This window comes from Sorex araneus, chromosome 2, assembly GCF_027595985.1.
Source record: "Sorex araneus isolate mSorAra2 chromosome 2, mSorAra2.pri, whole genome shotgun sequence".
NCBI classification, from domain to species: domain Eukaryota; kingdom Metazoa; phylum Chordata; class Mammalia; order Eulipotyphla; family Soricidae; genus Sorex; species Sorex araneus.
In genome coordinates this window covers 306,451,255-306,475,352 of record NC_073303.1, presented here as the reverse complement: position 1 = coordinate 306,475,352, position 24,098 = coordinate 306,451,255, and the positions used below count along the sequence as shown (strand labels likewise).

Genomic DNA, 24,098 nt, shown 5'->3' with positions numbered 1-24,098 from the left:
GTTGTTTCCCTTGGTACCACTTATGGTCCCCCAAGCATCACCAGGGATTATTCCTAAGGATAAAGCCAGGAGTAGGCCCTGAGAAGCACCAGTTGTGATCTAAAATAAACAAAAATATAGGGGGCCAGAAATAATCTGTGGAAAATTATCCCAATCATCAGCTAGGTATCAATGTAAATAGAGAATTTTGTTCTCATATATGTCTGATTAAGGTAGACGTTCTCCAATGGCAGGAATTGTGGGGCATTAAGGATGAAGTCATTTCTATTATCCCTCCCTCTTGAATTTCAGTTAAACCTATGACTGCTTAAACTGATAACATATGGTACAATAATGTTTGGAGATACTATGAATCCCATTTTGCACATTTGGAAAACTCCATCTTGGATCCAGACAATGCTTTTAGAATTCTAGTTCAAAAAGAAAGCTCATGTGGAGGAGAACTAAGTCACTCACCCAATAGCTGATTTAAAATGCGTGCTCCATGGTGAGCCTTTGTGCCAGTTTCATCGTGGTGGGGTGCTGATTACTGTGACCCACCAGGGCTACACTTAGCTGATAATCCTTTGAGCTAAGTCATCATCATCATCTTTGTCATCACTGTCATCCCGTTGATCATCGCAAGCTACCGAAAGCTAAGTCAAAAGCACATAATCACATCACACAGGGCTATTTTCTATTTTGAGTTTCAGAATAATTGTTTTCTCAGCAATCAGTAACCCAAGCACCATTTCGATGTTTAGATCTGAAGGAACATAAAAATAGAATAATAAAATTTAAATGGAGTTTCCTGTGACAAGACACATTGAACCATATCTATAGACCTGAGAGGAATTAGTGAAAGAGTCCAAAGAAAAAGAGGGAGATAACTCAGCAGGTTGTTTAATGAAACTAATGAATTAGAATAAGAGATAGATGAAAGTACTTGCTTTTCAGAAATACTAAGGAGGTCATTCTGTGAGTGGCAGAAATGAAGTAAGTAGGGGTGATGCTGCTTAGAGTAGAATAATAATCCTAAAGTAGAACATCAAAGTCAGAAATCTGTGGCAAAGTCTGTAAACATTTATTTCTCTTAAAAATTATTTCACAAATTTTTTGGAATAAACAACATTGAATTTCATCCCCCATTAAAATAAAGAAAAACATAAATGGATGTTTATCCTAAAAGTGATGAAATTGCTTGATTCATCAAAATTTCTAACCCTGAAATTGGTTTCCACTGAACACCTGTGGACTATATTAGGTAAGTCATTCTTTTAGGACATGGTGTAGCCATTTACTTAACATAGCAAAAACCTCAATACTAGTTTAAAAAGAAAAAAGTAGGTGTGATTTGAATTATAGGAACAGAAAAATTTTTATCTGTTCACTCAAAATTGTTTTTTTTCCCTATAAAGTATGGGGGTTAAAAATAGGACTAGAGGGCTAGAGAGATAGTACAAAGATACAAGGCACTTGACTTGTATATGACTGAACCTAGTTCAATCCCCTGGCACCACATATAGTCCCTTGAGCATAGCCAGGAATGATCCCAGAATACAAAGCCAGGAGCAAGTCCTGAGCATTGCTGGCTGTGGCCCACCCCACACCTCCAAAGAGAAATAGAATTAGTTTGAATATTTAATTTTGATTAAAATATTTTTTTTTTTGCTTTTTTGGGTCACACCCGGCAATGCACAGGGGTTACTCCTGCCTCTGCACTCAGGAATTACCCTTGGCGGTACTCAGGGGACCATATGGGATGCTGGGATTCAAACCCGGGTTGGCCGCATGCAAGGCAAACTCCCTACCCGCTGTGCTATCGCTCCAGCCACCTCAGCTTTTTCTTAAAAGCAAGTTTATATTTGACATAATTTGATACACATAGAAAAAACACCTAAATTCCTATGAGCTCAATTTTTTATCAAAAAGAATTTGATTCAAAAACCATTTAGAAAATTCACTATATATTCTGTTCTAAATGCAAAGGAACAAGGAGTGGATGAGATAAAGTCCCTGCCATCATAAGGGTGGCACATAATCAAATAATGAGACATGAGACAGAAAATAAAGCAATCAGAAGGAGAGGGTCTGATGGAGAAGAGTGAATATAACTGAATAGAAAAATCTAGTTTAAACAAGGACGTGACTATGTAGGATCTAGACAAATGATTCACTTTGAAAAGGTTTTGTAAATTCTCACAATAACAATAAAACTATAAGAAACTCAAGTATGAAATGAAGCGAGTTGCTGTGATGATAGTGTCAACTGGAGGACCTCCCTTTTATAATGTTGATATTCTTTCATTAAATTGGTTCAAATATAAAATCATTTGAACTAAGATCACCCCTTCCAAATGTGTGCAGCTTACTGAAAGTGCCAAAATAGTCTCAGGGTCTGCATCACTTTTATGAACTGTCATCCCATTGCTCATCGATTTGTTCGAGCGGGCACCAGTAACATCTCTCATTGAGAGACTTATTATTACTGTTTTTGGCATATCCAATATGACGGGTAGCTTGCCAGGCTCTGCCATGCAGGCTTGATACTCTCGATAGCTTGCTGGGCTCTCCAAGAGGGGTGGAGGAATTGAACTTGGGTCGGCCGTGTGAAAGGCGAATGCCCACCCGCTATGCTATCACTCCAGCCCTTACTTTTATGAACATTTTTTTTAAAATACAACACACTCGCATTGCATCCAGATGTGAATGCAGAGCTCACATACTCTATCCAGATGTGAAATGAATGCATTGTGAGAATAAATCAGAGGAAAAAGATCGTTTATCGCTTAGATGACCAGAATATTATTTCTCTTGTATACAGACAGACATCTGGTCTTCAGCCACAGTTCCTGACTCTCCTAACTCAGCTTTTAGAGCACTGTAATTTCCGAAGTCTGGAGAATGATAAACTGTCTCTTGGTAGTAAGGCGACATCCTGGGAAGCACCTGAAAAAGCGGCTGATAGGAGAACTAAACATGTCATTAGAGGATCAAAACCTCCTTCTGAGCCCACCCCTGACTTGAGACAGAGGGGCTAGCGCTCGAGTGTAATTGCCTATAACCAACGAATTAACCAATCAAGCCTATATAATGACATCTCCATGAAAGTCCAAAAGATTGAACTTCAGAGAGCTTCTCGGAAATTTGAGAAGAATGGTATTCCTGGAGAGGAAAAGAAAGCTCCAAGCTGGGGATGGGTGAGCCTACCCCTGCCCGAGCAGAGCCCCGGCAGCTGAAACCCTCCAGGACTCAATTGCTGCCATGTTCATGCTGATCTCCACAGGCTTAGATGAGCATCATCCGTGAGTGAATCTATTGAAAAACTCAGACATGCGAAGGTCCTGACTGAAATCTCCAGGCTTCCATGGACTCGGTGATGGGCCATCTCCCCCCATTCCCCTGTTCTTCAAGAAGTCTGGCAGTCTTGCCCACAAACTGCCTCTGGTGCCATATAAGCTCATTAATGGCCATGATCCAGAGAATCACAGATAAATCTTGGAAGAGATCAATGAGTTGCAGAGATGCCTCCAGGCCCCAAAGTCACCATCCAGTTAAAAACTTAACTCCAGCTGTATCACCCTATTTAAAACTTTAGAATTCCTAGAACGACATCTCATACTTTACACCACTGATGTACCAGGAGTAGCACACTACATTGGGTGTGGTGTAAAGAAGGCCACTGATCTCAATCAAAAAAAAAAAAAAAGCACAGAAAGTAATAACAATCGCTTAGACAAGGGCTTAATGGCTCCAGGATAAGACACAACAATCTTCACACACTTTCTTCTAAGGCAAAATTTTTTTTATCATTTTTATAGGATTATTTATGGCAAGTAATAAAAAATAAATTATTTAAGGCCTGCTATTGGAGCAAGCTTTGGGTGGTGGTTGGAAAAATTCAAAAGAATGGTAGTGGGAAGGTAAATGGTGGTGAGATTGGTGTTGGACTATTGAACGTAATGAATTATTGTGAACAATTTTATAAAAATAAAATCAAAAATTAAAAAGAAAGCTTCAAGTAATTTTTGTTATAATTTCTCCTATGTGACTTCCCTATCTCTGTCTAATCTCTATAGAGAAATAGACAGAGAATTATATAACATTGCCCATGTACATATAGGCAATATTATAATATATGTGCATACTTAAGGAATGGTGCATGTAAAACCTTTGCTTAATTTACCTTTCAAAATAAGGTTCAAACATTGATTAAAGTAAATAGCATGAAATAAATCAGTGCTCTGGTAAGTAAAAATGTTTCTGACTTGTATGGGCTCTTTTAGCCAATAAACTAATTTTGAGGGTGAGTCTTGTGAACCTTAGATTTGTAAAAGGTTACTCAGGCTGGTAACAATCTGGGTTTGCAGAGGGTTCTTGAAGTCTGAGGAAGGCTTCAAGGAAACCGCCAATCTTCCATTAGAAGCAGAAAGAACTTCTGGGATTTGTGGCTGGGATCTGAAGTGGAGGGCATTTTTGGAAGATGGAGCTCCTTATTATGGAATCTCTCCAGGCAGAAAATGCCAGAAATTTGTTAAATTGAGTTGAATATTTGGACTCTGTGATTGCGTTGATATATGAAAGCCTCTACGTATATTCATTGGAACTGAGTCCAGGAAGACAACACAGCTCATCACGGAGGCCACTCATCCAACTAAAATGCAGCAGGAATACTCCAGTGGGCAGGTTAAGGAAGAACTGTGGCTAGTGGTCTGGGATACAGAGAAGTGAGCAATGAGGACCAGACAATGAGACAAAGGTCTAAGAGGCACATTTCCAGATGGAACCATTTTATTTTAAAACACGAGGCAAAATATACATACTTGCCTACATCCACACTGGATTTTTACCTTATAAAATATATTAACTACTAAGATTCATAAAATCTGCTTTCCCCTTTGCAGTGGGAAATGAGGAAATAGTTAAAGATAAGAAGATCATGCACAAAATATTATTATCCACCAAGATAATTATTATATAATGTTCTTAAATTTTTAACAAATATTTAACAGTAATAAAACATTAATCTACACTTCATTATATTTTGCAGCACTTCAAGAGTTTCTTCATATATTTGTTCATAGTTCACAAAGAGTGATTACAAAGACAATTGCTTTAAAAAATAAGGAAAATCAAACCAAATCAGTATGTCAACTAAAGAGACATCAACCTGCAGAGCATAAAAATTATTTTGTATCAAAGTTAAAGAAAATGAAGTTGTCCAAAACAAGATATCTTGAACATAAATTCTGTAGACTTCCCAAAGGAGCACTTAGCACTCAAGGTTTGTCTAAACTCTTTTTAACTTGGTTTTTGTTAGTCTAAACTCAGTCTTTTGTGTCCCATGATTTTTGATTGCTATGATTCCAGCAAGAATTTCATTCTAGGTGGAATATAGTGCAGGCTATTAGACAACTTATTCATATATATATGTATATATGTATATATATACATAAAAAAACTTCCATGAAACTCAAGTATTTCATCAGAAACAGTGGTTGATCCCTTTTTTTTTTAAACTCCCCATTTTACTGGAGAGAGCCCTTTAGAGATCTGGATTCAATTGTTTTCTGTAATTGCTATAGCATTTTTTGGCTCATAATTCTGGGGTTTGGAGGAGTAGGCAGGAAATACCACTTTAAGAAACTATGCATGGAAAATCTTATCTTTGCTTTCTTAGAAGTAGATAACCTCAAAATAGGTTCAAATATTGGTTCCTTCAATAGTGTCAAAAGAAATAGCATTAAACGAGTAGGGCAACTAACAGTAAAAACTAAAATCTCCATTTTTAAGGACAAATCTTTGATGATGCATGTTGTGCATATGGAATAAGGACTTTAAAAATACCATTGAATAGATCAATATAATTGGTCAGTGTGACAAAAGGTTTTAAATCAAGTAATTCAACTGATTTTAGAAGAAAGAAAAAAAGAAACAGAGATATGTGACTTGTCTAAATACACTAACAAGTTAATCTGCATGAATCTATAAGCATTTATGCAGACACATACATACACTGCTGCATTTACCTCTGGTTTGTATGTAAAATTTACTATATATTGACATATATAGTAAATAAAAAATAGGTATGCATGTCTGTTTATTTTTTGCCAACAGCATGAAATATTCTATGTTTTTAGAGCCCAGCAATCTACCGAGAGTATCCCATCCACATGGCAGAAACCTGGCAAGATACCCATGGCATATTCAATATGTCAAAAACAATAACAACAAGTCTCACAATGGAGACGTTATTGGTGCCTGCTCGAGCAAATCGATGAACAACTGGAGGACAGTGCTACAGTGCTATTATTATTATTTTAAAGTTTGTTTTGGGGCACACTCGGCAGTGCTCAGAGATTACTCCTGGCTCTGCACTAGGAATTACTCCTGGCAGTGCTAGGGGACTATATGGAATGCTGGGGATCAAACCCAGGTCAGTTGCATGAAAGGCAAGTGCTCTACCAGTTTTGCTATTACTCAGCCCTAAAATCTTTCCAATGAGAAAGAAGGGTTTTACTTTCTCTTCACTTGTATGTTATTGGGCCTTACCACTGCTCTCTGCAATCCCAGAAAGCAGAAGTCAGAGCTGCAGGGCAAAGGGCAGAGGCCATCAACTCAAATCAGACTCAAGGTTTGTGCTGTGTCAAAAAGATTTCCACTGGCAGTGAAGGCTTCCCATGAAGCTAAGTGTATATGGATGATGCAAACTTCTAAACGTGGCTAGAAAGAGGCAAAGAGGCGTGAGGGCCCCAAGGGACAATGCACGCTGGTCAGCCAGAAGAAGAGGTCAGCTAGTGTCCTCTGACCAGATAGAGCAGAAAGGAGCAGTGTATCCAAAGCTATCGGATTTAGAGGATTTTACAAAATGTTGCTATAGTTTCTAATATTTAATCTGCATATGCAGATAAACAAAAATATTTAGGCCTAGTATATAGTAGTATTAATAGCTATTTGATATTTTCATAAAACTATAATAAGGTATATAATTCTAGGATCATATTTTAAACCCTAAGATAGATTTTTTAAAAGATCATTATTTTTAATAATGTTCATTAGATATTATCCTGAAAAATCTTAAGTCTAGCGACATATATTAACATTAAATAACTTTAAAAAATAAACAACACATTGTATATACCAAAATAGTTCCATTTTAAATCCAAGTAGATTGAAAAAAATTGTGTTTCCAAGAACTAGGCTCTCTGAAAGTAACTTTTATAATTTTATACCAATAGTAAGTATACTTTCTTTTCTATGTCAAATATATTTATACTGCTCTTGATAATTTTATGTCAGAAATATTCATTAGGAAACTATTAGCATTTCATTTTCGTCTTCTGTACAGGAAGATTTACTTAGTCTAAATAAGCTTGCTCTTAAAAGTTCTCTCTCAAGGAGATAACATAACTAAAAAAAACTTAATAAGATACAGATATCCAGTGCATGCAACCTCACATTTTATAATAAGAGTCGTAGGAAGTAACTTTCAAGTATCATTATGATCCAGCCGGGCGGATAAGCCATTTCATAAACACTATAAAGGAAAGAAGTCCTTTGAGAAATATGTCCTTGCTAGAATACTACTGTCAAAATTCCCATAGGAAACAAAACCATCCATCCATAAAGAAAGAGGACATTTGGTACCCAAATCTGACCTTCAAGTGCACCGATTTAACACTGCTCTGAACTCCAAGTAAACTCTAGCAAGTTGAAGAAGAGCCCACATTTGTTTTTTAAACTTATTAGAGTCACTATTTCACCACCCACAGCTGGAAATTTTTTCTTCTGAAAAGAACTTCTTGTCGCAGGCACAGCCCCAAGGCTAGTCCTGGTTCCTTCTCTTGCTTTCTCTAGCTGTGGGTGTTAGTAGTAGTTTGGCTAAAACTAGAATAGAGTCTGACCCACCTAGAGAACCAGATTCAGTGGTTTCTGATTTTCAGTTAGTCCAATGCATTAAATTAAAAAAAAATCAGCATAAAGTCCAGAGGGAGTAGAGATCCCACAAATCCTAAGTAACCAGGGGGAAATTAGTTGACTAAGATGCATGTGTTTCCAAAGCAGGTACAGAAGGTCAAGAGGGGCTCAAGCATTCTAGAAATGTCACTTCTTTACAGGTTTTCATTCAGCCACCTGATGTAACTATTCCTAGTCCGGATTCCCACCGAGAAGTTGGTAGGCCATCGGGTGAAAATCATGCATCCATGGAAGCCATCCTCAAAGTGGTCGAGGGTCACCTCCACTCCGGCTCTCTCCAGACGCTTTGCATACATGATTCCATCGTCCCTTAGGACGTCATGCTCACACGTCAGAATGTACGTCTTCGGGAGGTGTTGCAGGACTTCCTGGTCTGCAATCAGTGGGGCAGAACGGGCGTCCAGTAGCTGAGGGATCTCCTTGATGATCCTGGCATTGCCGGTGGTCTGCATGACGGGTTGGTAGTTCTTTGTGATGGACGCAGGTAAGAGCGAGGTCCAGTTTAGACGGCCCCGGAGAGCAGCGGCCTCTTGCACATCAAGTGATGTGTGATTGTTAACCATCATTGCCTGGACAAAGTCATAGTTGCCCTTGAAGTAGTCCACCCAGTACTTGACCATGACGTAACGGGGCAGGATGGGGGTGTTCATATTTTGCTGGTAAGAGGGCGTGTTAAAATCTAAAGCTTGAAGAACCGGATAAATTAAAGCTTGCAGTTTGAGCTTGTTTTTGAGGTTAGCATCTTGATTAAACTGGAGAAGAGAAAGCAAAATGCATTATTTCATTTCGCATGATTCTCTTTACAGAAACCTCACTTAATAAACTTGTAGACCAGCTTGCTCTAAAGCAGTCCATTGAAGGGGGAGGGAGGGATTAAATTTCTACCAGGCATGGCAATTTTAAAAATAAATTAGCCAGCATCCCCCTATCAAGCTGCTGGGGAATTCTGGGAGAGATCTGACATATAAAGCTGGTAGTTTTGAGTATCCACTGGATTTACTCTCTGGGGTCACATGACCTATTAAGTCCTTAAACCTCCATGAGTATGTTGTTTGTTTTGTTTGGGGGCCATAGCTCACGATTCTCAGGGCTTATTCTGGGCTCTGCACCCAGGAACCATTCCTGTGGTGCTCGAGGGCCTATCTGGAGTGCTGGAAGCATGGCAAGTGCCATGCCCTCTGTATTCTCACTCTGACCCCTTTTATTTGTATCTATCCTTTGGCACACCCAGTTGGGCCATATGGATGGAAAAAAATGTGTAGATTTTTGCTTGATTTTGCATTAAATGCTGACCGGAAGGTTCCCCAGAGAAACATCTTCTAAGAGAGATATCTATTTTAACCATCTCATGGAGACTATCATGCTAAGTGAAATGAGTCAGAAAGAGAGGGACAGACATAGAGGGACTGCACTCATTTGTGGAGTGTAGGGTAGCATCACATGAGGCTGACACCCAAAGACAGTAGAGACAAGGGCCAGGAGGATTGCCCCATAGCTGGAAGCCTGCTTCATGAGCGGAGGGGAGAATGCAGATGGAATAGAGAAGGGATCACTATGAAAATGATGGCTGGAAGAACTAGTTGGGATGGGAGATGCGTGCCGAAAGTAGATAATGGACCAAACATGATGACCTCTCAGTGTCTGTGTTGCAAGCCATAATGCCCCAAAGTAGAGAGTATGGGGAGTATTGTCTGCCATGGAGGCAGGGAGAGGGTAGGAAAGGGGTATATACCCGGGATATTGGTGGTGGGGAATGTGCACTGGTGGAGGGATGGGTGTTTGATCATTGTGAGATTGTAACCCAAACATGAAAGCTTGTAACTATCTCACGGTGATTCAATAAAATTTTAAAAAAAATCCCAGAGGGCTCATCTAGGGGCCCTAACTGTGAGCATTAGGAAGACCTGAGTCTACCTCCTCCAGAGTGTCTGGGTCCTTACACTTGGTTAGGGAGAGGACTGGAATGTGCTGGCCTTGCTCCCTGCCGACCACTGAGGAGCATGGGAGCTGGTACAGTGGGGCTCCTGCCCAACGTGACTCAGTGGGAATAGGAAGGAACCCCACAGGTCCACGGCTCTCATTTATTTCAGGTCTCCCCTGCGACTATATTACTTCATTTGTAATTTTGTATCTAAAGTGACTTATTTTTCATGGAACACCTAAGAAGCAGGTAGCACTGTAGCACTGTCGTCCCATTGTTCATATATTTGCTCGAGTGGGCACCAGTAATGTCTCCATTGTGAGACTTGTTGTTACTGTTTTTGGCATATCGAATACACCACGGGGAGCTTGCCAGGCTCTGCCATGCAGGCGGGATACTCTCAGTAGCTTGCCGGGCTCTCTGAGAAGGGCGGAGGAATTGAACCTGGGTCAGCTACGTGCAAGGCCAATGCCCTACCCGCTGTGCTATCACTCCAGTCCAAGAAACAGGTAAGTATCCTTAAATAATTCCAGTATATTTAAGTCATTTAATCCATAAATATCTCAAAGATCTTGGTGGATATGTGGTCACACCCAAACTTTAGAGCCCCATTCTTGAGGGAAGATGTAACTGGTTTTATAAAAGCAAGAAGAAATGAGCAGTAAACCTCACTATTATTATGTACCAAATGTTGCTTGTATATCATAGCACTAAGCATCTCAGGCGACAACTAATCCTTATTTTCCTGAGGCTCAGAAAGGTGAGAGGACTTACTCAAAGTTCGGCAGCTGTCAGTGAGGTTAGGGGGCGAGGGGAGCATCCCCCCTCCGTTCTCATTTGGTTTGAAAGCCTATGATGCTTCCCCCTGCTCCAGGATTTTATTCTTGCCACACACATTTGTACATGTAAACAGCAAACTTTCCACTACCCAGTGAAGAAGCAAGTTCTTTAATTATTATAAATGAAAGGAACCCAAAATACAGCAGAAATACAGAGGCAGATGCTCTTTGAGAATATCAAAAGAAATTTGAAGGTGAAAAGACAGGGATGTTATCTTAAATTACTGAATCCATAAAAGGGCAAAAGTGTACTTATCTTTGAGTTTACTCAAAGTCAAAACTTTAGGTATTGATAGAGACAGTGTTTTCAAAAACTTAACCAGGTAACATTCAAACTGACTTATAATATTTAAAGTTCTTGAGCCATTTAATATTTTTATATTAAAAAGATAATATAATTTTTATTTATTAATTTTTAAATTATTATTGCTATTTTTTGCTTTTAAGGTCACATCCAGTGTTGCACAGGGGTTACTCCTGGCTCATGCATTCAGGAATTACTCCTGGCGGTGCTCGGGGGACCATATGGGATGCTGGGAATCACACCTGGGTCGGCCAGGTGCCAGGCAAACTCCCTACCCGCTGTGTTATTGCTCCAGCCCCTAATATAATTTTTAAATTAAAAAAATTGGCTCCAATTACAGAAATAAACATTCTAAACAATTGGTTTTATTTATCTTTTTTGGTTTTTGGAGGGGGTCACACCCACTGATGCTCAGGGCTTACTACTGGCTCAGCACTCAGGGATCACTCCTGCCAGGCTTGGGGACCATACAGGGTGCCAAGGATCGAACCTAGGTTGGTTCATGTGCAAGACAAGTGCCCTACTCACTGTACTATCACTCTGGTCTTCACCCATTGGATTTTAAGCTAAAGATTCCAATTTTTAATCCAACAGGTAAAAGGAGTGAGGGGTGCTGAATGTCTACACATGTCTCTAGCTACAGAGTGGTCTGCTGAATGTCAGTTCTCCTTTTACACTACCATCAGGGGTCTTTACAAAAAAAGATTCAGAGAGGACACTTAGTGCTCCTCTTACTTCAAACAGATTTCTGCAAGTTATCCATGTGAAGGCATCAGAGTATTTAGGCCACCAAGGGACCAGTGCTCTGGCTAAGCCTTTGCCCTTGGAATGGAGAATTGGTTAGTCTATTGTATCTGATTGCATACCCTACCACCAGACCCGCACAGGGCAGGGGGGTGGGGGTGGGGGTTGTTTTCTTACCTGTTGGCTCAAGGCTGCGGCCAGATTTCCCCCGGCACTGTCACCAGAAATGCCAACTCTGCTTGGGTCAACCGAATATTTCTGTAAGACTTCTGGTCGAAGGAAATATTTCGTGGCACGTACAACATCCTGGATTTGTGCAGGAAAATAAACCTTTGGAACTAGGCGGTATCTGTGAAGACACAAATTACATACACTTAAGGACTTTACCAACTCTTGATTTTTGAAGGCAGTGGGACACACTGGGCAATGCTTCGGGGTTTTCCTCACTTCTGTGCTCGGGCTTGCCCTGGGTGGTGCTGGAGGATTATACGGGGCTAAGGTTTGAGCCCGACTCTCCTGCATGAAAAGCACTCAGCCCTGTCAGCTGTCACTTCACCCCTCATGCAGGCTATATAAGCCTTTTATTTAAAGTTTAAGAAAAAATTAGTCTTTTTGATACCCTAAGTAGACAGGTAATTATAAATAAGAATAAACCATTCATATTCTAACAAATCAAAACTTAGAATTTCAATGGTTGTACTTTTGTATTAGCAATAACCCTCTCCCTTATTTTTCTTTTAACTTTCAATCATCAAAAAATGAAAACAAAAAATGCAAAAACACAACTTTAAAGTAAAAGGCAGACGCTGACTGCTAACATCTGGATAAAACCAGCATAGATTTTGAAAATTGTTTCCAGAAGTCAAAGCACAAACAAGAAGGTGACTTAGCAGTATTAACCGCTTCTTGGTTTCGTGTCTAATGAATCTGTATAGGAGTCTTTGTGATTTACTTGATAAAAACAGTAAAACTGTATTGAACTTATTGAACTAAAAAAGCCACATAAGTCTAATATAAAACACAAGGAACATGTCACTGGGGCTGACCAGAAAGGCCAGCAGTAAAACAGCGAAAAGAGTACTTCCACGTAGCCCATGCAGGCCTTCATACACAACTGGTGCTTTTTCTACTGCCACCCCACATTACGACCGGACTCCCTTGTGCTTTAACTCTATCTACTTTTAGGATTCATATTCTCTGAAGAGTCCCCCCAAAAACCTGTGGCTCATTCAAGAAAAATAGAACAATATTTAAGACTTCTTTCATTTCTATTTTTAAATTATTATATTTATTTTTATATACTGGACTGGCACGATAGCACAGGAGGTAGGGTGTTTGCTTTGCACGTGGCTGACCTGGGTTTGATTCCTTCATCCATCTTGGAGAACCCAGCAAGCTACTGAGAGTGTCTCGCCCGCATGGCAGAGCCTGGTAAGCTACGCACGGTGTATGCGATGTGCCAAAAACAGTAACAAGTCTCACAATGGAGATGTTACTGGTGCCCGCTCGAGCAAGCCGATGAGCAACGAGACAACAGTGCTAGAGTGCTACAATTCTTATATACTAATTTTTGTAAGCTATTTGGTATGAGGTCATTTATTTTCCCAACCTAAAATCCACCTAGGGGTCTGGAGCAATAGCACAGCGGGTAGGGCGTTTGCCTTGCACGAGGCCGACCCGAATTCGATTCCCAGCATCCCATATGGTCCCCTGAGCACCGCCAGGAGTAATTCCTGAATGCAGAGCCAGGAGTAACCCCTGTGCATCGCCGGATGTGGCCCCAAAAGCAAAATAAATAAGAAATAAAATCCACCTAATAAATCAAATATCTTTTTCTCCTTTTGGGTGAAGCACCCTATCCACTATATTAATGCTTCACCCCCATCAATTATTGTTTTTTGCATCGATAATACTGATTCTGAGATGGAAAGATAGTACAGTGAGTAAGGCATTTGTCTGGCACACAGGCAACCCAGGTTCAAGCCCCAGCATTCCATATAGTTTCTTCTCCGAGCCCAGGGAGAGTGATTCCTGAGTGCAGAGCTAAGAGTTACCCAAGAGCATCATCCAAAACCAAAACCAAAAAACAAAATTAATAGTACTCATTCTGAACTTCAAAGTTGCCAAGTAATTATAGCTGTTCTCACCACCCAAAGGGAATGATAATTCTTGGACATGACAGAAGTGCTGGCTAACATTACATTGATATAATCATACTGCAACTTATAATTATGTGAAATCAACAATTGTGTAAATTTTTAAAGCATAACTACACAAAAATTATATTAGTTTCCCATATAGAATATGACTATTTGACATATGAGTACAGTACAAAATGATCTCAATATCTGGAAAACATCCATCATCACATAGTTACAATTTTTTTTCATGTCATGGTAACTTTCTTTATCTATTCTAGCAACTTTCAAATATGTAACACAATATTTAAACTGTAGTCACAATGATGCACATCATATCCCGTAACTTATTTATTTATAACTGGATGTTTGTACCTATCGACTACTTTCTCCATTTAATTTACCCTCTTTCAAAACTCCCCTCAAGAAACACCCCTAGCAATCAACAGAATTTGAAATCACTCCTGAGTACTGAGTGAGTGAAAACACTATATTAACCAGATGATCCGAAACGTAAATATCTCAGCAGTTATCATGGACATAATCAAAGAAGCAAATATTTGTGAAATGCTTTGGTAAATATTAAGAATAGATATGGTTATTTGGGAACTGCTACTTTTAAAAACTCTAAATATGGATTTTAAAATACCATGATTACTGGTTATAACAAGATATATTTAAATTTCATTCTTTTTTCCATCTGTGGGAATCAATTAACCATCCAACATGGTGTTTTTCAGTTGATTTTCACTGTCTTCAAAAGGCTCCTGTCTCCTTTACTATTCTTTAGAATGGGAGAACAGAACCAGATTATACTATTTTGGCCACTAGGTGGCGGCATCACACAAGATTCTATTTACCCCAGTTTTGGGACCAGATCTCAATTTTTTTTTTTTTTTTACAACTTCAGCATTACTGAGTTGATTTTCTTTTAAAAAGAATTTTGGTCACTGTGATTTAAAATTTTATAAAACTGTTAATGACAGTGTTTTATGAATACAACATTCCAGCATTCCACCCCGCCACCAAAGTGTCCTTTTTTCATTCGTTTACTATATAATTCTAGAAATGTATCTGTCAGGCCCTGCCTCACTAGCTCCCCATTCCTTCCTCACATCTCACTGCCATGGCTAGCTTCACTCTGTAGACCAGTTCTTAGATTCAATTACTTTGGCATTCTGTTATTCATTTCCCATGCTGCTTTTTGTTGTGCATACAAGAGAGATCATTCTGTATCTATCTTTCTCCTTTTGGCTGACTTCACTCACCATGTTGAATCCATAAGTATTTCAATGAAATAAAACAAATCCAGTTAACGACTCAAGCTGTGAAAAGAACAGCTATTTTGTTCAGCAAGATTTTGCATCTGATAGTAAACAATTTTCCCAGTAGCCCAGGAAGCCAGAACATATTCTAACTATAATACATTTAAACTATATGTGAATTAAATTATACATGAATTAAGTTTTCAAATACTGTTTTACAAAATTCCTGGTGATTTTTAGAGCAAGAGAAATTGGTAATCCAGGAGAATACACACTTGCCTCAAATTTCAGTAAAACAGTGTTGGCTTGGTTAATGTAAACATGCCCCATGTTATATAATGTGAAAGTCTTCTGGGTTCCTTTAATGATGTCTCTTCTCACCCTTCCCTTGTCTTTTTTCAAGCAGAAAATGTTCTCTTGCTCTATCCAATAAGAGGCATACTTTTCACTTTTCACTAAAAAAATCATCCCAGATATTTTTGAGGTGACCTAGTATAAGATAAGCCATAAAACTGACCTGAGAAAGAGAAGTTCTGTAAATTCTTAATAGACACAGAAATTTCAGCCAGGAGGAAATGTTTATAAGTAGCATAGCCAAGGAAAGCACGCATCAATGGATTTATTGTCTGCTGCTATTCAAAGTTATGATTGTAAAAAGTATTGAAAGAGCATTCTGGACATTTTCAAAATGCAAATGTGAGTTTTATGGGAAAAAAATCCATGTGTTACCATCTCAAATACAGTCTCAATTTGCCTGGCTTAGGGCAGCAAGACACAAGGGCAACATCACCTAGAAACGTATGCATTACTGTGAAGCCTCTACCAGAACAAAATCTGGGGTAAAGTTGGAAATGAGGTTTAATTTAATATGTGTATACGCCATATAAAAATTATCATAAGGGCTGGAGAGAAAGTACAGCGTGTAGGGTGTTTACCTTGTACGCAGTTGACCTGGGTTCAAGCCCCCGCATCCCATATTGTTCCCTGAGCACTGCCAGGAGTAATTCCTGGGTGCAGAACCGGGAGTTACCCCAGAGCATCACCAGTGTGACCCCAAAAGCCAAAGGAGAGAAATAAGATTGTATTACTATTAGGGGTGGCACCTCGCCTGGAGCTTGACCTATCTGAACAAGACTGGGGTTTGATGAATGAGGACAAGCAACTCAGAAAGGAAGTCTACAAAAGCCTGGAAGTGACAGGTGTAATCTAATCTGATTTCAAAGTCTATGTGGCTTCCCAGCCCCAGCCAGAAGAATATATTCTCAGGACGAGAGCGATGGTACAGTGGGGAGGGCGGCTGCCTTGCTGTGGTGGCCAGGGTTTGATCCTTGACATTGCATGTGGTCCCAGAGTCCCATTGGGGGTGATCCCTGAGGACAGAGCAGGGAGTAAGCCCTGGGCACTGCTGGGTGTGACTCCCAAACAAAACAATTTTGTTTTGTATTCAGGGCCCCAGCTTATCTCTAAACAGAAGTTCTAATTCTCAGAGGGCTGGAGCGATAGCACAGTGGGTAGGGCGTTTGCCTTGCACACAGCTGACCGGGGTTCGAGTCCTCCACCCTCTCAGAGAGCCCGGCAAGCTCTGAGAGTATCCTGCCCAAACGGCAGAGCCTGGCAAGCTACCCATGGCATATTCCATATGCCAAATAAAGTAACAACAAGTCTCACAATGAAGACATTACTGGTGCCCACTCGAGTAAATTAATGAACAATGGGATGACAGTGCTACAGACAGTGCTGATTCCCAGGGAGTTCTCATGTACAGAATTTAGAACTATAACTGAGCTCAGCACATTCTTAGAACATTCCACTCCTGTTCCTAGTGCACTGATCTCTTCATCTGATTTGCCCTCATCCAATGTCCCCGCCTTCTAGGTTTCCTTGCAAATGCCACATCTTCCATGACACCTTAGAAGAGTCCAGTGAAAAAGAAAGCTTTCTACCTTTGAACTCTTATATTCTCTCTGACAACAGTAGATCTTTACATAGATATCCCAATCTCTTTTCAAGAAAACAATTACACACTAAAAGGTTTATATATACTACCTGGAATGAGAAATGTCATTTCTCTGGTCCATTATTTTATTATATAATTTATTTAGAGTGATCAAGAAGATAAGCAATGCTGGGGGCTGGAGAGATAGCACAGCGGGTAGGGAGTTTGCCTTGCACACAGTCGACCCGGGTTTGATTCCCAGCATCCCATATGGTTCCCCGAACACCGCCGGGAGTAATTCCTGAGTGCATGAGCCAGGAGTAACCCCTGTGCATAGCTGGGTGTGACCCAAAAAGCAAAACAAAACAAAAAAAAGAAGGTAAGCAATGCTTAGAAAGGCTGATATTGCTCCCAAAGTCAAAAGCAGATCACATACAGCCCAAAGTTGAAGCAAAAATTGAGTTGCTGATGTCTTGAATAACACCACTGTATTACGCGGATAACACTAATGTTAGAGTGACAGAATGCCCATTCATCTTCAAAATAACCTAATATGAGACCCAAGCATTCAGTCTTCCGCTGAATGAAGCACCAGTGGGATGACAGGCAATGTGGTATTCTGCAATGAAACTATATTGGTATTGGAATCCACAGGTGATAATGTCCATACCTTTTGTGGCCTATTTCCCCTCTCTTTGATACCTCCCAGGAAAAACTCCTTATCTTGAGAATGTCAAAAAGTTAAATGATCCCTTCAGTCAGAGAGTCTGTCTTCAGTAGGAATTATCTCAAACAAATCAGTAATTGCATCTAGATTGCCCTCTACTTGAGAGGTAAGAAGAAGCTACATATTTCTGTAGGAGGTAGGAACATGTAATAGGGCTGGAGATATAGTACAAGGGTTAAGGCACTTGACTTCTTTGTGGTCAAATCAGGGTCAATCCCCTTGCACCCACAAACTGTCCCCGGCGCCATGTAATCTCATCAACGGCCAAGACCCAGAGACTATAAACTAAAGCTCCCGGAAGAGAGTGCCACAGAATTTCATGGAGTACATGGCTGCATTTGCGGCCTCTTATACTCTACCTCACTAACTTATCAAAAGTATCACACATTTGTTTGGTTTCTAACATATTTGCTTGTATTCTCTTACATTAGGGCTTAAATGGCTCCAGAATGAAATACAACAACCCTCACACACTTCTCTTATTGTGGTGCTACGGTGCTCAGTGGTGGGATTGGTGTTTTAATATTATCTGTAATGAACTATTGTAAACTACTTTTATAAAAATAAAATAAATTTTAAAAATGCTCTACATCACTAATCATCAGGGAGATGCAAATCAAAACAACAATGAGGTATCATCTCACACCACAGAGACTAGCACACATCAAAAAGAACAAGAACAACCAGAGCTGGTGCGGATGTGGGAAGAGAGAGACTCTTTTCACTGTTGGTGGGAATGCCGACTGGTCCAGCCTTTCTGAAAAAACTAAAAATTGAGGAATATGACCCAGCAATACCCCTTTTGGGAATATATCCCAGGGGTGCAAAAAAGTACAGTAGAAATGACATCTGCACCTGTATGTTCATTGCAGCACTGTTCCCAATAGCCAGAGTCTGGAAACAAGCTGAGTGCCTGAGAACAGAGGACTAGTTAAACAATGGGTGCAGCTGTTAGAAAAGGTGAAGTAATGAAGTTTGCTTATAAGTGGATGAACATGGAGAGTATCCCGCTAAGTGAAATGAGTCAAAAAGAGAGGCACAGACAGAATGACTACACTCATTTGTGGAATATCAAATAACATAATATAAAACTAACACCCAAGGACAGTAGAGACGGGACCCTCTGCGCCTAAAGACTTTGATTCCAGAGATCTAACACATTCGGGCATCCAGCGCAGCATCTAATAGCAATGCACTGAGACTGCGAACTGGGCTACAACTCTGTGCTGCCAGGGGGTGGATTTTTTTTCCTCCCCACCCTGTCTTCCTGCATGGAAAACGGCTGGTTGGTAGCACCCACGTGGCAGGCACCATCTTCTGAGACTCCAAACCCAGAGGTATTCGGTTTTTTCTTTTGGGGCTCCCAGGAACTCATGGGAAGGGGGCATAACCGGCATGCCCTCGGCCCAGATAAATCCGGAACCGCTGAGCATGAAGCGGACCCTCTGTACCTAAAGACTTTGATTTCAGAGACTTCTTACAGCAATGCACTGGGACTGTGAGCTGGGCTATGCAATTTCTGGCAGAATTTTCCCTGGACTTAATACAGAAATCCAAAACCTTAACATTTATAATTGTCAGCAATGTGAAACGGTTCCTTTTGAACAGGTCTGACTTGGGGAGGAAACTCCAAATAATAACAGTAAGTTTTTGTTGAAATATTGAAGGTTATTAATGTAGCAGCTACCTCTCTGGACTGTGAACTAAGCAAAAGCCCCACGCTGCCGACGAGGCGTGGCGTACACCATACTATGAGGCGCGGGAAGGGGGATGAGGGGGGAAAAAAAAAGGAAAAGGGAAAAGGAAAAAAAAAGAGAGTTATGTACTTGTAGCAGTGGGGCTACATATCTCTTCATTTCCAGCAATGGAAAACTAATTATCAAATACTTCCTTGGTAGTAGGTCTGTCTCTCTTGGGTGGAAACTCCAACAACTCTAGTGAGCTTTGTGTTGAATTATGGAATGTAATCAAGGTAAAGAGAAAATGAAGTGAAATTCATTAGTTATACAGTAGGGAGTGGAGGTGGGGGCGGGGGGTATACTGGGGGTTTTGGTGGTGGAATATGGGCACTGGTGAAGGGATGGGTGTTTGAATATTGTATAACTGAGACATAAATAGAACTTTGTAACTTTCCACATGGTGATTTAATAAAAAGTTTAAAAAAAAAAGGACAGTAGAGACAAGAGCCAGTAAGATTGCTCCCTAGTTGTAAGCCTGCCTGGGGGAGAAGGCAGCAGGACTAGAGAAGGGATCACTAAGAAAATGATGGTTGGAGGAATTGCTTGGGATGGGAGATGTGTGCTGAAAGTAGATAAAGGACCAAATATGATGGCCTCTCAGTATCTGTATTGCAAACCATAATGCTCCAAACTAGAGAGAAAGAGTATGTGGGAAATTGTCTGCCATAGAGGCAGGGGAAGGAGTGAGATGGGGAGCAGGGGGAGGATATTGGTGGTGGAAAACATACACTGGTGGAGGGTTGGGTGTTCCACTATTTTATGACTGAAACTCAAACATGAAAGCCTTGTAACCATATCTCACAGTGATATGAAATGATTCTATGATGTATTGTTCAGTCTGAGGTCTCTGGAAGGTCTATATACACAGCAGAAAACTCCCTGCCTTTCTGTGTTGGTCTAAACAGCCTCCTCCCATCCCAGTGTCAACCTCGCCTTTCACTGCAACGGTACAGACAGTGAGCAACTTTCCCCAGGTGGCTACAAAAGCCCAGACAGGCTGTCTGCTTCCTAACTGGGGTCCTGCTGCGCACTCAAGGAACCTGTACTTTGCTAGTGGAGGGGTTGTTTTTGTTTTTGTTTTGGAGCTATACCTGGCAATGCTCAGGGGATACTCCTGACCCTGAACTCTGGGATCACTCACTCCTGGTGGGGCTTGGAAGGGACAATACGGGATGCCACGGATTGAATCTGGGCTGGCCGTGAGGAAAGCAAGAACTGGACCCTCTGTACTGTCCATCAGGAGCCTAGCAGAGAGGTTCTGAAGCTTCAGCTTTTGTAGCTTTTGGTAAAGCTCTAATTTCAGTGGCCACCCCCAACTCCTGAATTATAAAAGGCTTATACCCCACAAGTAAAACTTGTGGATTTTTGCTATGTTCGTAGAAAACAGAGCTAAGAAGCTATGAATGAAATCCATGAAAAGGGAGAGCTTTGTTTATTTATTTATTTGTATTTCTCTATTTTGGAATTTATTTTATCAAATGATAATAAATACTAAATCCAGTTTTCTTTTTTTTCTAATTAGTGATTCTTTATTTACATTTTAAAAAATTTTATTGAATCACTGTGAGATAATTACTTTATTCTTGATGACGGTGAAAAAAAAATAAAGTGACCTACATCTTTAAACCAAAAAAAAAGCCACAGTGTTATCATCTTGCAGTATTGGATTACTGGAGGCTGACTTTTACATTTGCAAAGTAAAAGAAAAGGAGTGAGTTAAAGGATGGTTTTGAGATAATCTTCACTTTCTTGAAGGGACCCCGAGGAATGCAGGGTGCCTGGGTGGGCGATGTGAAAAGTTTCTCAGTTCGGGAGCAGAGGGAGGCAGGAGAAGCCACAGCAGCTAAGTCACGGCCTGTCACCATGGGGCTGTGGTTTGCAGAGGCCCTCAAACAGATTTACTGAGATATGAGTTGTGCTGAGCTTCCGAAAGCACTGTCAGTTCGTCAGTTGCTTTCCTCTCACGTTAGGATTTAAAAAAAGACAGAGGCACATCCTATGGCTTAACATGTTGACATCAAACCAAGATTGCCCCGAGCTTTTGCTCAGCTTCATCAAGACCATTCGCACCATAAACCCAAGCTCTAACCCATTCCTAATCCTGTGGGTTTCAAGGCTAAGAAAGAGCTGTTTCCAACAACCTTTTGCTTTGGACCAGCTGAAATTCCAGAAATTCCAGCAGAACCAAGGGTACCGAATCTTCTTGAAGACTTATTTGGAATTATCTTTATTCCTTCTTTTCTAATCATCACTAGAAGACTAAATTCTTTCCTCTGTCTTTTCTCACATTCCCTTAATGTTCTCTGCCTGCTCCCCCTTTACACCCCCCCCATTAAACCATTTTGGCTTCCATTCCTAACCTACTTTGTTCAATTAAGTACTTAGAGGCTCTTTTCATCCTTTTTTGACCCTTAAAACTAGGCAAAATCTTACCTGTTCGATACCTCCATTGATTACTTTATTTCACATCACAGCATTACTTATTTACAGTGTATTTTCTCACCTATGTCATAAACTCCATGAGAGCAGAAATTATGTTAAGTGATGAGAATTTAACATAGCTACTGGAACGTAACAGGAATTTAATAGACATTATGAAATAAAAGAAAGAGGAAAGAGCTGCACAATGAAAAATGAGTTTCTAAATTATACTTCTGAACATACTTTCCAGGAGAAACATTATGATCATATGATATTGGCTCTGCTTCAACTAGAGCATAGGTTACCTGGTTCTGAGAGCTGGCATGGATCCTAACCGTCCTAGGTCTATATTTATGCCAAGAAAAGTACTGTGAGTTTCAAACACGTGTTGATAAATAACCTTTATCAGCTGCGCTCTACTGTTCTATGTTCAAGTTTAATATTTCATACTTAAGTATCTGAAGCCTTTTGATCTCAATTGACTGATTTTCAAGAAAACTCTGGGATGTCATTTACCCAACATAAAGTACAATATTAAAATCATGTTCTAAAACTAGTTGCTCAGGATCCAAAAGAAAGAAGACAGGATTTCTGTGCCCATTGTTCATTGTTCACAGCAGGAAGATACTGATGATCACATTTTCACATGAAGTTATAAACACTGTGCTTAAGATCACAGTCATTAGTAATGGTATCTGATCTCTGGCATAATGTTTCCTAGTTGTTAAGCTTCTGGATGCTATGTTGTTTGAATTTGGCTCATTGAAAGATGAAGATAAAAGCAATCTCCTTTGTTTTAGTGTTGTTTTTCTTTCTTTCTTTTTTTTTTTTTTTTTTTGCTTTTTGGGTCACACCCAGCGATACTCAGGGGTTACTCCTGGCTTTTCACTCAGGGATTACTCCTGGCAGTGCTTGGGGGACCATATGGGATGCCGAGGATCGAACCCGGGTCGGCCGCGTGCAAGGCAAACGCCCTACCCGCTGTGCTATCGCTCCAGCCCCAAGTGTTGTTTTTCTTTTTAAAAAATAAATCTTAAAAACATATGACATCCTTTTTCCATGTTAATCCCAGAGAATCCATATTTTCTTAATGATTTAAGATAATACATATTTGGGAGCTGGAGAGATAGTACAGAGGGTAGGGCACTTGCCTTACACACAGCCAACTCAGGTTCAATGTCCAATACCCCCATCTGGTCCCCCAAGCCCCACCATGAGTGATCCCTGGGCACAGAGCCAGGAGTAAGCTCTGAACACCACCAAGTGTGGCCTCCAAACCAAAAACATATAAAAAAATTTTAAAGGACACATTTTACTTGCCAGGTGAAGATGGGCATGCCAAAGAGTTTAAGCATATAGCTTACAATTACACTGAAATCGTGGTGGGTAAGGACTGTGTGTAGAACCATCTTAGTGCCAAGTAAAGCAAGTTTTATTTCCCTCAGGCCTTCTGAGGAGCAGGCACTACACAGGAAACCACAGAAGGGCCCTGAAGCAAGTTTCTTAGTACCACATGTAGGACCTTGCTCTGTAATAGGCAACAGTTTAAGTATTTTTTTTTCTTTTTGGGTCACACCCAATGCGATGCTCAGGGGTTACTCCTGGCTCTGCATTCAGGAATTACCCCTGGTGGTGCTCAGGGGACCATATGGGATGCTGGGAATCGAACCCGGGTTGGCCGCATGCAAGGCAAACGCCTTAGCCGCTGTGCTATTGCTCCAGCCCCAACATTTTATTTTATTTTATTTTATTTTTATTTTATTGAATCACCGTGTTACAAGTTACAAGCTTTCATGTTTGGGTTACAATCACGTAATGATCAAACACCCATCCCTCCACCAGTTTAAATAGTTCTTGCTTTCCTCTGACCATCTGCATAGACTGGTTAATACAATCACTTGACCGTTCCTAAAATAGCAAACTGAACTGAGAATCTTTGTATGGTCTGGGCCGTCTCGCTAAGTGAGCGAGGTGGCAGGTGCTGTCTACAGCCAACTCTGAGGACGTAGCTAAAGCAGGCCCCAGGGAGACTCTAAAGCACCTTCTCATAGAGCCCAGAGCTGCCTAAACTATGCCAGAGAACTCCCAAGGGACTGCCAAAAAAAAAA

The 24,098-nt window shown here is 40.4% G+C and overlaps 1 protein-coding gene across 1 annotated transcript in view; it reads right to left on the bottom strand.

Moving 5' to 3' along the window:
• Window positions 1-4,748: 4,748 nt before the first annotated feature.
• The window catches only part of NCEH1 (neutral cholesterol ester hydrolase 1), an 89,082-nt gene continuing 69,732 nt past the window's right edge, over window positions 4,749-24,098 (bottom strand). Inside the window, exons 4-5 of the mRNA XM_004603104.2 lie at window positions 11,942-12,113; window positions 4,749-8,708 (exon numbers count right to left, since the gene is read on the bottom strand). Coding sequence (XP_004603161.2) covers window positions 8,091-8,708; window positions 11,942-12,113 — 790 coding nt within the window. The 3' untranslated portion in view covers window positions 4,749-8,090. The remainder of the gene's footprint in view (window positions 8,709-11,941; window positions 12,114-24,098) is intronic.